This window comes from Triticum aestivum, chromosome 6D (genome assembly GCF_018294505.1).
Source record: "Triticum aestivum cultivar Chinese Spring chromosome 6D, IWGSC CS RefSeq v2.1, whole genome shotgun sequence".
NCBI lineage: Eukaryota > Viridiplantae > Streptophyta > Magnoliopsida > Poales > Poaceae > Triticum > Triticum aestivum.
In genome coordinates, this window is record NC_057811.1 from 382,831,497 (window position 1) to 382,847,527 (window position 16,031).

General features: G+C 55.6%; 1 protein-coding gene across 1 annotated transcript; it reads left to right on the top strand.

Annotated features, from left to right (window-relative positions):
* Nucleotides 1-478: 478 nt before the first annotated feature.
* On the top strand, nt 479-2,764 carry LOC123145253 (BTB/POZ and MATH domain-containing protein 1). The gene is made up of 2 exons (XM_044564622.1): nt 479-766; nt 1,445-2,764. Exon 2 carries the CDS (start codon nt 1,446-1,448, stop codon nt 2,544-2,546), a length of 1,101 nt encoding a protein of 366 aa, XP_044420557.1. The 5' UTR covers nt 479-766; nt 1,445; the 3' UTR covers nt 2,547-2,764.
* Nucleotides 2,765-16,031: the final 13,267 nt, after the last annotated feature.

Genomic DNA, 16,031 nt, shown 5'->3' on the forward strand with positions numbered 1-16,031 from the left:
TTTTTTTTCACTTTTGGGTGACAGAGTGGGTAATTTACTTCAACTTTAGGAGCAGTATCAATGACAGATGAAAAAATAAGAAACAATTAATGAAGAGTTTTTTTTTCACTTACGAGTGTCATGATGGGTAATTTAATTCAATTTTAGCGGCAGTTTCAATGATTGGGAAAAAATTCAGAGAAATAATTAATGAAGAGTTGTTTTCACTTATGGGTAGTATGGTGGGTAATTTTATTGACAGTTTAGGGTAGGTGAACGGAACAAAAAATCAGGGAAAATATTTTTTTAGGTAAAAGATAGATGTATTTTTTTCGCAGAAAGATAGATAGATATAGAATAGGATTTGCGTTTCGCTTTTCAGCATACAAACGATTATTTTTTGGCAAAACCGAAACAACCGATTTAAGGCCCAGCCCACTTACAGCCCAGCCGACCAGGCACTCCGCGTCCACACTCCACACCCCATTCTCCAAAAAAAAAAACTCCACGCCGACGGAGTCGCGCAGACGCGCACAGGCACAGCCACCGCAGCGCAGGCGAGCGAGACGCGCATGCCCAACCCTAGCGAAGCGAGTTGCGAGCACATCCCTGCATCGCCACGCCTCCGGGCTCTGGCCCCGCTCCGCCGCCAGACGCCTGACCTACTCGCCTAGTCGTCGTCTGATCTCCGCCGCATCCGGCACCGCCCGCCGCCCACCGGCCCTCGCGTCCAGGGCTCCAGGCGTTCTCCATCCCCGGCTCCCCGCACAGCCTAAAAAAACTGCAGGTAAAATCCTCGATTGATGTTGGCTATTATGTGCTGTGTTGCTAGTCTGCGAGTGCTCGATTAACACAATTGGAGGAACTTGCGGCTCTAAATCTAGCACTATATCTTTCATGTTCCTTTTTTGTGTTCTTCTTCAGAAGTTCAGGTCATCAGATGGCTGAGACTGTAAGCTGCTTGGGTTGTGCTAAACTTGTAATGCACCTTCCCCAATTAGTACTAAACTGTAATCTTGTAAACTATTGTGGTAAACTGGTAATGCTCCTGCCCCATGGCCATGGGGGATTGTGAGGTTGTGTTCTTCTGCTCTGTTCTTATTAACTTATTACTTTTAGCCAAGCTACCACTAGCTTAGCTAATAGTTATACTTGGCGTTTTGCTAGCTTCGTTTTTGTGTTGTTGTGTATAACAGCCCTGCCCCGTGCACTGTTGTATAGCATGTTCACTTCTCAGCTTTTCACACATCATATGGTCTGCTTGCTCCCAGCCCCTCATTAGTTTGTGAAGTTTTCACAAAATGTTGTTCTCTTGTTTTTCCTAAATTCGCGTCAACTTTGGTTAATTTGTGTAAACCGAAACCATGCCCAAGCCCAATGCATAGAGTTACTCCTTGAAAAAGCTGTCTATGTTCCTCTCTTATGTTCCACACTATCCCTTGGAATTAATCATGGTTGTGGACAGGATGGAGTCAGCATCCAAGGAGATGGCACTGAGGTGCACCACGGAGAAGGTGACAGCGTCGAGGTGCTCCACACACAAGGAGGAGGGAGCACACATCTTTGAGATCGCCGGGTACAGCCTCAAGAAGGATATGGGTGTCGAGAAGTTTGTCCGGTCGGTCACCTTCACTGTCGGTGGGTACGACTGGTCCATCAGATTTTATCCCGAAGGTACCACCGAGTCGCCCGAAGGGTGTATGGGGATCTGTCTTGAGCTCATGAGCAGCAATGCCGAGGTGCGGACGTTCTTTCGGCTTGGATTGGTAAAGCATGAGACAGGGTTGATTGGCTCAATGTTTACGCCAAACAATAAGGTGTTCAGCTCCAAGACCAGGAACAGTCGTGAGTATCATCTGTTCATACTAAGAAGCAGTCTTGAGGCGAAACCACTAAAGTACCTTCAGGATGATTTTCTCATAATCAAATGTAATATTACGGTAATCAAAGAATCTGAGGTTTATGAAACCATGGGGCACTCTGAAATTGAGGTGCCACCGTCAGACATCATGGAGCATCTCGCAAAGCTGTTGGACACTAAAGAGGAAGCAGATGTCACTTTCAGTGTTGGAGGCGAGACCTTTCAGGCGCACAAGATTTTGCTTGCCATGCGATCACCTGTCTTCAAAGCAGAACTCTTTGGGCCGATGAAGGAGAAGAGGATGCGGTGTTTGACCATCAAAGACATGCAGCCCGCTGTTTTCAAGGCTCTGCTGCATTTCATTTATACAGATTCATTGCCTGACTTGGATGATCTTGAAGGCGATGATAAGTGTGAAATGATCCGGCATTTGCTGGTAGCTGCAGATAAGTATGCCATGGACAGGCTGAAGATTATGTGTCAAAACATCCTTGGCAAGAGTCTTGATGTGGAGAACGTGGCAACTACATTGGCTTTAGCTGATCAGTATAGCTGTGACAAGCTTAAAGATGTTTGCATTGAATTTATTGCCTCTTCAGATAAGATGGATGATGTGGTGGCAACCAAAGGTTATGCAAATCTCAAAAGATCTTGCCCGTCTGTCTTGATAGATGCTTTAGAGAAGAGAAGCAGGCCTCGCATATAGAGCAGCTCATGCGTACTAAAATCAGTTACATGCGGTTGTTGAGGTTTCTTATGTTATCTGCACCTTTCCTGAAACTTTTCGACGCTCAAATAGTGTAATAGCATGTGTGGAACTTTTATCATCTCAAAATGAATGAATGTTAGTATGTTACATAACAGTATCTTGTTGCTTTGGGAATATAACCACATTACATCATAAATAACAACTACATTATACAACCGTGCTGTTGACTGTGTTCCTTTGGGAACTGGAAGATGTCACATCATATACAATCTGGTGCATTGGAAAAGAAAAAAACTCGGCGCATAATTATTCGAGGCCCGGAAGCTGTGAGGAATGAATGTTCCTGAATTTTTATTGATCCATTGCAACCCTTAGATGTACTTATATTTGTCTGGGATACTACTGAACTGAGCCTGGAAGGTAAGGTTTACTCAATTTATTCGGTCACTTGATAAACTGTTTAATTTCAATTAATAATCTTACTCCAAAGGCCAAACCAGGTGTCGGAGTAAATGGCCACGGTTAGCCTAACCGACTCACCCTGGCTCTTCGAAAAATTATCAGGCCATTCAAGCCTTCAAGCGTACAAAGCATAGGACCGCCTTCCCTAGGCCGACTATCCCCAGGGCCGACTCCCAGAAGGCGACCCAGTCTCAGAAAACCTCCCCCAAGAAAGATACGAGATAGCCGACTCCAGGAAGCCGGCCTCAAGAGGACCGACTCCCAGAAGCCGGCCATGAAGAAGGCCGACTCCCAGAAACCGGTCATGAAGAAGGCCGACTCCCAGAAGCCGGCCAAGACTGCACCCCCCAAGACTATGCCCACATAACGGTGATAGGATGGGGCGTGGCCGCAGTACAGCCCACTACCCCCGAATCCCGGAGCAGGCATGGCCACAGGGCGCCGTACGGGCCAGCCATCCCCCGTCCGGCGCGGCACTGTAGCCATGTTGGCCCCGACGTCACCCACGACAGATGCCAGAACGGCCCGCGGGCGGCGGGGCCCTTTGCCAGGGAGACATCTGGAGACGGCCCTGCCTCCTCTAGTCGGCCAGGGATGTGGCCGGCTCCCAACAGCCGGCTACCTCCCTCCCTCGAAGCAAGCGCCCTATTAAGGAGACAAGACGAGGTAAGGCTACAGTGAGAGCTTGCAAGGCGGCGACACTGTAGCCATGCTTAACTCGACAAAGCCCTCGTCATCAGAGGTGAGGCAAACAGTAACCAGCCGCCCACAAAGCCCCCATGCGGTGGGGCTGGCGTGCCGGCCAAGAAGCCGGCAGCCGGCGGGACCCACCAGTCGGCGGGCCCCAATGACCGGCGGAGAAGCCGGCAAGCATAGACACTGATGGCTGGGACCCGCGCCCAGCTGGATTACCATTGTACCCCTGGGGGGTAGGCCTATATAAACCCCCCGGGGCACCCATGCAAAGGGTTGGTCTCATAGAATTACACACACCACATAGAGAGAAAAGGAGAGCTAGCCTTGCCCTTCTTCTCCCTCTAACCCGACAGCTCAAGGAGCACTTGTAGCTACTTGTCTTGATCTAGTGATCATGCGGAGACCCCGCAGAGCAGGACTAGGGGTATTATCTCCACGGAGAGCCCCGAACCTGGGTAAGATTCGCCGGCGTGCATGTCTTCGCCTCATCCCGTTTCCAGGCACCGGCGACGTCTTACTGGCTCCCACAATGATAAGCCACCCGTTGGCATATGTCGCACCTACCACCCGACATTTGGCGCCCACCGTGGGGCCAGGTGCACCGTCGTCCGAAGACCTGTTCTGGACGGGAACCCTTTTCCTCCCCCGCGAGCGCAGCCAGCCCGCTGCACCCGATGGCGCTTGCCCCGACGCGCTGCAAGGCGTTGACGATGTCTGCGCAGCGAGCTGCCTCGCCGATCTTCTTGGCGAGACTCGCATCTCCGACGAGCCCGCGTCCGACGCAGGCACGGACTACCCCGAGAGCCGCCTCGTCAGCCTCCTCGACCAACTTCACGTCTCCAGCGAGCCTGCTGTAGACTTGGAGTCGGTCGGCTCCACCGACCCGATGCTTGTCGACTCCGACACGGCATCGCTCGACGCCTACCCCTCCGACGTGGTAGTCTTCGACGACCCTCTCCCCCGAGCTGACAGCGGCAGCAGCGCTGTCAGTGAGGTGTTGGTCATCAGCCACGTTGCCAACTCGGGCGAGAACGCCCACGACGCCCTGCAAGCGGCGATGCATGACTTATCCGTCCCCATCCCGGCCGACGCCGACGCTGAGACCCTGGAGGCACGCCGCCTCGCCCTCATCGCGGAAGGCCAGAAGATAGCCTCCATGAGACGCCTCACCGAGGCTCACTAGTGCGAAGTCAACCGCCGCCTTTGGCACGCCACCTCATGGCGGGCCGAGCCGAGCCGGCCTCGTCAAGAAGCGCGACGCGGCCATCGCCAGCATGCTGGGGGCAGACCGCCCCGTCTACGCCACCCCGCTCGAGAATCTGCGAGCCGCTCAGGCGGCCGCTGAAGAGCTAAATGGGCTGGGAGCTCCCTCACATGACAAGGCGAATCCAGCAGCTGATCGACGCGGCCGCAGAACGGCACGAAGCCGGCGCCCGCGCTGAGAGTCCTCCCCCGCGCCGAGAGCACGCCGCGACATCCCGGTCGCCGACTGCGAGCGGCGCCCGCGCAAGGAAAGACAAGGAGCCGGCTGCTAGCCGCAGCCGGACTCGGATCACCATCGAGCGCGACGCGGAAGGCCGCCCTCGAGCAGTGGAGCGCCAAGGAAATCCGCCTCCTCCCCCGCCTCGAGGGGAGAGATATCCTACCCCGCCTCCTGTCACGCATCCGACTCTTGGTGGCCGACTAGGCCACCGCGAAGGAGTCAGCGAGAACGACGCCCGCCACCGGATCGACCGCCTAGCTCGATCCCTGGCGCTAGAAGAAGAAGACGATGTCGGCCCGCCATGCTTTGGCCCCCGCATCCGCGACGAGCCCTTCCCCAAAGGGTTCTCGCTCCCCAGAGACATGCCCAAGTACAACGGCTCTGTGAAGCCGGAAGATTGGCTCATCGACTACTCCACTACTGTCAGCATAGCGAATGGCAACATGCGCGTAGCCGTGAAGTACGCCCCCCTCATGCTGCAAGGCATGGCGCGCACCTGGCTCAACAGCCTCAAGCCCTACAGCGTCAACAGCTGGCTGGACTTCACGGAAGTCTTCGTCTGCAACTTCACCAGCACGTACAAGCGGCCTCCCAAGCCCCGCCAGCTCTCCCTGTGCGTCCAAGGGCCCAACGAGTCGACCCGCGACTACCTCACGCGGTGGGCCGAGCTCCACAACTCCCGCGAGGGGGTGCACGAGGTTCAGGCCATCGAATACTTCACCGCCGGGTGCCGAGAGGGCACCCTTCTCAAGCACCGACTCCTCTGCGACGAGCCGGCTACCCTCGACAAGCTGCTGATCATCGCGGACAAGTACGCCACGGCCGACTCCTCGATGAAGACCGAGCTCTGAGTGGACGCCTCTGGGAAGGTGCTCGCTCCGGCTCCCAAGACGCCGGCTGGCGACCCCAATCGGCGCCCCTACCAGAACGACCACAAGCGCAAGGCCCCTATGCCGCCTTCCACCAGTCGGCAGGTGGCCATAGTCAAAGATGAGCCGCTCGAAGAACGGCCCGCTCCCAAGAAGAAGGGCGGCAGGCCGGCTTGGCAGCCGACCTTCTCCTACGAGCAGACTCTCGATGCCCCCTGCAAGTTCCACAGCGGTGCGAAGCCGTCCAACCACACGACCCGAAAGTGCCACTGGCTCACACGGATCTCCAAGGGCGAGGGGCTGGTGCCGCCTCCGCCTCCCGGCCCGCCGCCTCCAGCCCCCCAGCAGCCGGCTGCTCGACTAGCAGTCGGAGCCATTCAAGATGAGTTCCCTGAAGAGCACGCCGCCTACGTCGTCTTCACAAGCCAGGTTGAAGACAAGCGCAGCCGGCGCCGACAACACCAAGAGGTCAACGCAGTCGCCTCCAGCAACCCCGAGTTCATGCATTGGTCCGAGAAGCCTATCAACTGGAGTCGGGCCGACCACCCAGAGGTGATGTCGTCCCCTGGATCCTACGCATTAGTATTGGATGTCACCCTCGCAACGGAGAGGCGAGCTGCCCGATTCTCCCGCGTTCTGATTGATGGCGGAAGCAGTATCAACATACTGTACCGCGATACCATGGAGAAGCTGAACCTCAAGGCGAAGCAGCTCATGCCAAGCCGGAACGTGTTCCATGGCATCGTACCCGGCCTGTCCTGTTCCCCGATCGGCAAGATCAAGATGGATGCTCTCTTCGGAGACAAGGATCACTTTCGCCGAGAAGCAATCTGGTTCGAGGTAGTAGATCTGGAGAGCCCTTACCACGCCTTGCTTGGCCGACCTGCTCTGGCCAAGTTCATGGCTGTGCCCCACTACGCCTACCTGAAGATGAAGATGCCAAGCTCGAAGGGGATCATCACTGTAGTCGGCGACTACAAGAAGTCCATCGAGTGCGCCGCAGCCAGCAGTCGGCTGGCCGAGTCCCTCGTAGTGGCAGAAGAGAAGAAGATGCTGGAGCGAGTTGTGGCCATGGCCGGCAAGCAGCCGGCCTTGTCTCCCAACCCCAAGATTATGATGTGCAGGGCTCCTTCCTGCCGGCCAAGGAGACGAAGAAGATACCGCTGGACCCGGAGAACCCGGAAAGGTTTGCAGTCATTGGTGCAAACCTGGACAGTAAATAGGAAGGCGAGCTCGTCGACTTCCTCCGTGAGAATCGAGACATCTTTGCATGGTCCCCAAAGGACATGCCGGGCGTTCCGAAGGATTTCGCCGAGCACAAATTGCACGTCCGAGCCGACGCGAAGCCGGTCAAGCAGCCCCTCCGCAGGCTGTCAGAAGAGAAGCGAAGAATCGTAGGAGAAGAGATAGCCCGGCTCCTCGCCGCCGGCTTTATTATGGAAGTATTTTTCCCAGAGTGGCTTGCCAACCCAGTCTTGGTGTTGAAGAAGAACAACAAGTGGCGTATGTGTATAGACTACACCAGCCTCAACAAGGCCTGCCCCAAAGATCCGTTTGCTTTGCCACGGATTGATCAAGTGATAGACTCCACGGCCGGATGCGAGCTGTTGAGTTTTTTGGATGCCTACTCAGGATACCACCAAATCAAGTTGGACCCAGCAGACCGCCTGAAGACTGCCTTCATCACACCATTCGGAGCTTTCTGTTACCTGACTATGACATTCGGCTTGAGGAATGCCGGTGCCACTTTTCAGCGTTGCATGTAGAAATTCCTCCTCAAGCAACTCGGCAGAAATGCCCACGTCTACGTAGACGATATTGTGGTGAAGACAGAGAAGCGCGTCACCCTGCTGGAGGACCTCAAAGAAACATTTGCCAACTTGCGCCGATTCCAGATCAAGCTCAACCCCGAGAAATGCGTGTTCGGAGTACCAGCCGGCCAACTTCTAGGTTTTCTGGTCTTCGAACGCGGCATTGAGTGCAACCCTGTGAAGATCAAGGCCATTGAGAGAATGGAGATTCCCACCAAGTTGCGGGACGTGCAGAAGTTCACTGGGTGCCTGCCCTCCTTAAACCGCTTTATCAGCCGGCTAGGAGAGAAGGCTCTCCCCCTGTACCGACTCATGAAGAAATCCATTCATTTCGAGTGGAATGACCAAGCAGACCAAGCCTTCCATGAGTTGAAGAAGATGCTGACTACTCCACCTGTCCTGGCGGCACCGACTGAGAAGGAGCCCATGCTCCTTTACATTGCCGCGACTAGCCGAGTGGTCAGTACAGTTGTCGTGGTCCAGCGCCCGGAGGAAGGCCGGTATATTATCTAAGCGAAGTACTATCCAGCTCAAAGCAAAACTACCCGCACTACCAGAAGATGTGCTATGGAGTGTACTTCTCCGCCAAGAAGCTGAAGCCCTACTTTCAAGAGCATCCCATCACGGTCGTGTGCACCGCCCCGCTTGCCGAGATCATAGGCAGCCGGGATGCATCCGACCGGGTGGCTAAATGGGCCATTGCGCTGGCACCTTACACAATCTTCTACCAGCCCCGCACCGCCATCAAGTCCCAAGCATTGGCCGACTTGCTCGTCGACTGGGCCGAGACCCAGTACCTACCGCCGGCTCCTGACTCTACCCATTGGCGGATGCACTTCGACGGGTCCAAGATGCGCACCGGCTTGGGAGCCGGCATCGTCCTCACCTCTCCCAAAGGCGGCAAACTCAGATACACTCTCCAAATCCACTTCGCCGCCTCCAACAACGTGGCCGAGTACGAGGCACTCATACACGGGCTCCGGCTAGCCAAAGAGCTCGGCATACGCCGGATCCTGTGTTATGGCGACTCAGACTTGGTGGTCCAACAGTTATCTGGCGACTGGGACGCCAAGGATGCAAACATGGCGAGCTATCGATTCCTCGTCCAGCAGATCAGTGGGTACTTCGAAGGGTGCGAGTTCCTTCACGTGCCACGGGCCGACAACGACCAAGCAGATGCCCTGGCGCGGATCGGCTCCACCCGACAGGCTATACCGACCGGTGTCTCTCTCCAGCGCCTCCTCAAACCGTCCATCAAGCCGTCTCCAGAGTCGGACTCTATCTTCGTACCGCCTGCCACCGATGCAGCCGGATCCGACTGGAGGAACCTAGCAGGCGGCTCGGGGACTTCGACGACCGGCCCGGGGACTGCCGTAGTCGCACCCGGCTCGGGGACTGCAGCAGTCGGCCCGGGGACTGCAGCAACACAAGAAGCGGTGGCCGACTCCAACTCCCCACCACCCAACCCGACCACCCGACTCACAGTGGTCGTACTGACAGTAGAAGAAGTCACAGCTCCATCATGGGCCCAGCCCATCCTCAACTTCCTAGTCAATAGAGAGCTGCCGGCTGATGAGATCTCGGCAAGACTAGTGCAACGTCGAGCCGGAGCATATGCAATAATAAACAGAGAACTTGTCAAGCGCAGCGTCACTGGAGTCCTCCAGTGCTGCATCGAGCCAGAGAAAGGTGTGGCAATCCTCAAGGATATCCATCAAGGTGAATGCGGCCACCACGCAGCCTCAAGATCACTTGTGGCCAAAGCTTTCCGCCACGGTTTCTTTTGGCCGACTGCTTTGGAAGATGCCAAAGAGATAGTCAAAAGCTGCAAAGGATGCTAAGTCTTCAGTTCCAAGCAACACCTGCCGGCTTCTGCACTCAAGACCATCCCCCTCACCTGGCCCTTTGCCGTCTGGGGGTTGGACATGGTGGGCCCATTCAAGACAGCCCGCGGCGGCCTGACGCATCTGCTTGTCGCCGTGGACAAATTTACCAAGTGGATCGAAGCAAAGCCGATCAAGAAGCTGAACGGGCGGACTGCCGTCACGTTCATTGCCGACATCACTACTCGGTACGGCGTGCCGCACAGCATCATCACCGACAACGGCACAAACTTTGCCAAAGGAGCACTGGCACGTTTCTGCGCGACGCAGGGTATCCGACTGGACTTAGCGTCCGTTGCCCACCCGCAGTCAAACGGCCAGGTCGAGCGAGCAAATGGACTCATCCTCTCCGGCATCAAGCCCCGACTGGTCGTACCACTGGAGCGATCGGCCGGCTGCTAGCTCGATGAGCTGCCGGCTGTCCTCTGGAGTCTGCGTACTACCCCTAACAAGTCAACCGGCTTCACTCCGTTCTTCCTTGTATATGGTGCCGAGGCCGTCATCCCAACCGACATCGAGTTCGACTCGCCTCGGGTCACCATGTACACGGAGGCGGAGGCCAAGGAAGCGCGAGAAGACGGCGTCGACCTACTGGAAGAAGGCCGGCTGTTAGCACTCAGCCGGTCCGCCATCTACCAGCAGGGTTTGCGCCGTTACCACAACCGCAAGGTCAAGCCAAGATCTTTCCAAGAGGGCGAGGTTGTGCTTCGGCTGATCCAACGAACAGCCGGCCAGCACAAGCTCTCGCCCCCTTGGGAAGGCCCTTTTGTCATCAGCAAGGCACTAGGCAACGACTCCTACTACTTGATCGACGCACAAAAACCAAGAGCACGCGAGAGGGATGATTCCGGCAAGGAGTCGGAGCGACCATGGAATGCGAACCTCCTGAGAAGATTTTACAGTTGAAAGCAGTATGTACCATGCTACCTTTTTGTATTAAGTACGAAACAACGGGCCCCCCGAGGAGCACTCGGGGACTGCCCTCCTTTATCTATGAATGACGAGTGTCATATTCATGAATGTATTATTACATTTGATTTTCTGTCTGGCACCGGGTTCGACTAGTCGGCTCGGGGACTGGCCGCCTTAAGTTATATTAAAAAGTTATACCTGAAGTCAGACAAGTAGTGTGCCAGCACCCAAGCCCTCTCTTGTTGAAAGTCGCAGCTCGAAGAACTGACTGTCCGACTAGTAAGAGCCAAAGGCAGAAAAGACGCCCACACGAAAAATGGCTAAGGACTAACGAACTTGTATAACGAAAAGACGGCCTCCAACCACGCTTGCCGGCTGTCAAAACAGCCGGCTGGCTGGCCTCCCAATCACTTCGCTATAATCCAACAAAGCTAGAGTACTTGCCCTCCCAACTGGCCAAGCACTCCTCCAGCCACAGATTGCAGAGCAACTGTCCGACTGGGGAGGCGGCAACCAAGGGAGGGCGGCAAAGGAAACATCAGAAGGATGAAAAGCAAAGAACAAGGGAAAGCCAAACGCATGCATAATTATATTTACACATAAGGCCCCCAACAGGTCGGTAATCAATATAGTTCGAATACACCCCCAGTGGGTGGAATTGTGCAAACCTAACAAAATACTGTTCCAAGAGTGGTAAAACAGGAAAATAGAGGCAGCAGACTAGACTAAGGGCGCACTGTGGGAGCCGGGTTGGTCGGTGGAGACGGCGCCACCGGCTGGAGGAGTGGCCGGCTGGCGGGTCTCGGCTTGATCATCGCCGGCTGCAGGCGGCGCACCCGCGCGTGCCTTGTTGCTGGAGGCACGGTCAAGCTGAGGCTGACCGGCCGCTCCACCATCTGGCCCGGCGTCTTCACCCTCCTCCTCCTTCCCCTCGCCCTCATCGCTGGAGTCGATCTCCTCTGCCGAGTCCTCACCATCTGCCGGGTTCAGCCCGAACCACTCCTCCGGCTGGGCAACACCATTGTCGTCCACCTCAGGAGCGAAGGCACTGGTGTCGGTGTAGTCGGCGATCGCCGAAGCCCGCTGGATGATAGCCGGCCGCGCCGGCTCCAGCTCCGTGTCGGCCTCCTGCCGCCAGGTGGCCAGCTGGTCCAGACTCAGCTCGGGATACCAGGCCTTGGCGAACTCCAGCGCGCGCCTGGCGCCGGACCGAGCCGCCGAAGCCTTCCAGGCCTCGAAGCGGCCGACCGCCACCTCCAGCCAGTCGGCAGTCCGACTGGGGGTGCGGGGAATCACTTCACCAGGCCAGAGAGCGGCCAACACCTGCGCCCCAACATGCTGAAGCCGGCGGAGCAGGCGATGAGCCGGCTGGAGGCGGGCCTGGATCGCCAAGAGCTGCTCCTCCAGCGACCGGCGAGCGTTTGGTGCGATTTCGGCGCCAACCTGCCTTTGTGCCTCGCGGTGGGCCTCGACGACCTGGTTGGCGACGGTAGAGTAGCCAGGGAAGTACTCTGCGCAAGGAAGAAAGAGAAAGAAGAGAAAAACACCAAGTCAGAAAACGAGCTAAAACGACAAGCGGCAAGCAAGGACGAAGAGGAAGGCGGCCTAACCGTCAACCAAGTCTTCGATCTGGCCATAGCCGTTGATCAGCGTCTGCTTCGCTTCGGCCTAGCTGGCCGCCTCTGTCTCATACTCGGCTTGGAGGCCGGCCTCGCTGTCCCGCACCGCTTTCAGGGCCGCCTTGTGGCTCTCCTCCTGGTCGGCCAGCCTCTTGGCCAGGCGGTCACGCTCCTGTACCAAGGCGGCAAACTCGGCCTCCTTAGAACGGAGGGCGGCCTGAGTCCCGCCTAGCTGCTCCCTTAGACTGGCGTTGGCCGCTGCAGGGATGGCCGAAAAGAAAGAAGCAATAAGGAAGAAGTCGTCAAGGAAGATCCGACCCGACTACTCAGCAGTCGGCCCGAATCTCGGGGACTACACCCAGTGGGTGCGCTGACGCGCCCCCACGTGAGATAAAAGATGAAGCACTTACCCCGGCTCTCAGATAGGTCAGCAGTCCTCTGGGTCAGCTCCCGAGCCTGGGAGTTGAAGGCAGCCGCGCGGAGGTTGTGGTAGTCCTGCAAGTCAGGCAGAGGAGCGAATGAGAACAAGAATAGCAAAACAAGGCCCGCTAGGAAGTTCCAAGCCGCCTGCTCAGCAGCCAACTCGGAACTCGGGGACTACACCCAGTGGGTGCGCTGACGCGCCCCCACGGAAGAAACCAAGATCAAAAAAGCAAAGACAAGAAGACTAACCCGAATGGCCGCCCGCGTCGCAAGGAACTCGTCATTATATTTCCTCAGCGCCGCAGCCTGGGCTTGAAGCCGGTTCCGGATGTCCTGCGCGGCCACGTTCACCACAGCCGTCCCTCCACCCGACGTCCACCCTGAGCTGGCGCTGGCCGCCTCCATGTCCTGGGCCGACGAGCTGGAGCCCGCGGCCGCCTGCGGCTCCGATGCAGCCTTCCCAGCGCGCTGGCGCGATGGCGTCTAGACCACCAGATCAGTCCTCGCGGCCGGCTCGCCCCCGGCCGATTGCGCAGGCGGCAAGTTAGGCCGGCCGCCTTGGGTCGCCCCAGTCGGCGGGGCCGGTGCTGCCTCCCTCTCCGGGACGACGACGTCGTCCTCCCTCTCCAGTCCCGGCTGGTCACCGCCGGCTTCTTCTGGCCAAGTAGTGATTTGGCCGGCTGGGCGCATAGCCTCAAAGTTTTCCCACCAGAGGCTAGCAGGGCCTTCGAGGTGATAGGCAACGTAGGTAACCTTATCAGCTTCGGCTACGTTGGCAGAACGTAGCTTATGGGTGATGCTGCGAAGCCAATCATCCGCATCGAGGGGCTCGACGGAATGGTTAAACTTCGGTGGGTACAACTTGATAAAGTCATTGATGGACACCAAGTCGTTCCTCTGATGACGTGCAGTATTCTGCTCGATTCGCTCTAGCAAGCGGTTAGTCTCACGCTTGTTTCTTTCTGCCTCCAGCATGACTTCGGCCAGAGAAGGCGGTTGAGGCAGATTCTCCCCCCTAACTGCATTGGCTTCACCCTGCGCCTGGACAGCAGGGTTGTTGCGGGTGTTAACCATCCTAGGAGAAACAAAACAACGGTTTAGACAAGGATGGCTAAATCTTGGCAGGGAAATGCGGAATGTAATGGATAACACGGAATGCAGAGATGATCATCAGTATGACATGGTAATATAGAAACTGACATATATATACCAACGGTCATACACACCATACATAGTTTAGTACAAGCCCAGGCTAGAGTACAGCTACGATGAAAGACGATACATCTCATCAGAGTCATTCCAAGCTCCTATACATTATTTTTCTACACCTTCGGAACGTGATACACACCAAGTCGTAACCCACAAGACACGCAAGACTGTGGGGAATACAACTGTTACAATACTAGTGGAACTACCACCAACTCAGACGTCTCCGTAGTAATCTTCATAGAAGTCACCACCATGTCCTGGGAGCTGAACATGATCATCTGGAAACAGTCGGTCCTGTGGAGCTTGCGGTCCATAAGGACCCGGGTGTGGCCTTGGTCCAACAAACGGTGGCAGACGGGGTCCACGAGGAGGGGTGATGCCTCCTACATCACGCCATTCCATACATTCTAGCAGACCAGACCGCACGGGGTACAAGTCCCTCATGTCCATATACCCGGCCTGCACGGCAGGTGCAAACCGTGTCAGAGTGGCCCAGTGATCAGAACGGGCATTAAAGAGCTCCATTCGCAAGGCACGATTCTCACGGTCCTTGTCCTCAAGCATCTCGGTGGTGGTGCGGAGTAGTGAATCCTCATGGGTAGGATCACAGTAGGTAGCCTGATAGTACCCCTGTGCCCCAGGGAGTGATGCTAGCATATAGCGGAAGTCAGTGTTCTGAAGCAAGGCAGTTCTGGCTCGCATGATAGTCATCATCGAGTAAGCTGCGTCCTGCACGGACATCTCGATGGTAACCCCAAGTCCATAAGAGAAATGGAGGGGTTCAGTAGCTCCAGGATAGGAAGGGTAAATCCTGACTGTGCAAAAATATTGGCTTCGATTAAAGTCTCGAAACAGCTCCTCGACGGTATACTCGGGATAGCACCGATAGCCTGTCTCAACCATCACTCGGACCAGCATGGCCGTGTGACCAGGTACGCCGAGGCACCGGTTCAGACGAACCACTTGATTCTGGGAACGGGTGGCCATCTGAAAGCACGGAATAATGCAAGGCATTAGTATTTCTAGGAGAATTCGGACAGCATAACGGCTGTAAATGCTCGGAAAGAGATTTGAGGCATTCGCAACAGTTTGCAATACCACTCAACAACATCATATCAAGGTTCTGGTTCAACCGACAACATACTAAGGTAGTAGAAACTGAACCGAAGCATGGAACCAACAATCCTATAAGTTACTACGGATTAGTAACACGTGAACCTGATAGAGAGAAGAGAGCCTAGTCCTTAACCCACGTAGAATGAGAAGAGAATGACTCAGATCAGAGGGCATAAGGTAAAGGAGTAAAAGCGCCTTACGTTCCCTCCCACAATCAATTCCCCTACATATAACTAAAGCATTTCTAGACTCGACATCGACCAGTTTGGCTTAACGCACCTACAGCCAGTCCGGCTCTGATGCCAACGCTGTCAGGACCCCGATTCTAAGTCACACCGATCTAGCCTGTAACACCTCATATCAGATTGCGGCCTCACGCACGGTACTCCCACGGGTGTCGCCTTACCATGGCCCGGGACCGTTTGCGCCTTTTGGCTCACGTATATGACAATGTCGCTAGCATCCATATGACAGAGAACCCGGGCCGACATGGCTAGTCGTGAACCCAAAGCGGCACTAACGTATGGGGACAGGCATACATGAATCAACATCGAACGTGTCGGTCAGCAGCGTGTGAATCCGGGCTGTAGCACTGGGCTAACACGACTCCGGGAACCCGGGCTGTAGCAGGCTAGGCAGGACTCCGGATGTCACCGCGTGACATTTCCCCGAAGGGACAGACACAGGAACGATATGAAACACATGCCGGCCAGTCAAGTGTCCAGAGCAGTAGTGCTGGGCTAGCAGGACTCCGGTGAACCGGGCTGTAGCGGACTACTATGGCTCAAGGAGGCACTAGACTACATTTCCCCATAAGAGAGGCTGCCAAGGATAAACAACTAGATTGTCGGATCCCACACATACCAAGCATTTCAATCATACACACAATATGCTCGATATGTGCAAATACAACATGGCATCACAACAAAACTCTACAACTCAAAGTACTTTATTTAAAGGGCTCCAGAGAGCCTTACATAACTTGTTCATACAGATAGG